Source organism: Acanthisitta chloris, unplaced genomic scaffold (genome assembly GCF_000695815.1).
Source record: "Acanthisitta chloris isolate BGI_N310 unplaced genomic scaffold, ASM69581v1 scaffold36558, whole genome shotgun sequence".
Classification (NCBI taxonomy): Eukaryota; Metazoa; Chordata; class Aves; order Passeriformes; family Acanthisittidae; genus Acanthisitta; species Acanthisitta chloris.
The window spans coordinates 1-312 of NW_008689265.1; the positions used below are offsets into that span (position 1 = coordinate 1).

The window sequence follows — 312 nt, forward strand, 5'->3', positions numbered from 1 at the left end:
ACTGGGATGAACTGGGATGACCTCACCTTAGCCCAGGTCACCTCAGAGGTTTCCAAACATGGCCCCAGCACAGGATTAATGGCAGCATTGGACACCAAAATGTCGATACCTCCATAAGTTTTCAAAGCCTAAAGAAAATTCCCAAAAATTCCCCAAAATTCCAAAAAAATTCCCAAAATTCCAAACCCTTCACAACCTCCAGTTGACCCCAAACCTCTTCCCGTTGACCCCAAACTCTTCCAGTTGACCCCAAACCTCTTCCAGTTGACCCCAAACTCTTCCAGTTGACTCCAAACACTTCCAGTTGACCCC

The 312-nt window shown here is 46.8% G+C and overlaps 1 protein-coding gene across 1 annotated transcript in view; it reads right to left on the minus strand.

Annotated features, from left to right (window-relative positions):
* Window positions 1–26: 26 nt before the first annotated feature.
* The window catches only part of DHRS4 (dehydrogenase/reductase (SDR family) member 4), a gene marked incomplete at both ends in the record, with an annotated part of 1,366 nt that continues 1,080 nt past the window's right edge, over window positions 27–312 (minus strand). Inside the window, one exon of the mRNA XM_009081349.1 lies at window positions 27–128. Within this exon, the coding sequence (XP_009079597.1) occupies window positions 27–128 (102 nt within the window). The remainder of the gene's footprint in view (window positions 129–312) is intronic.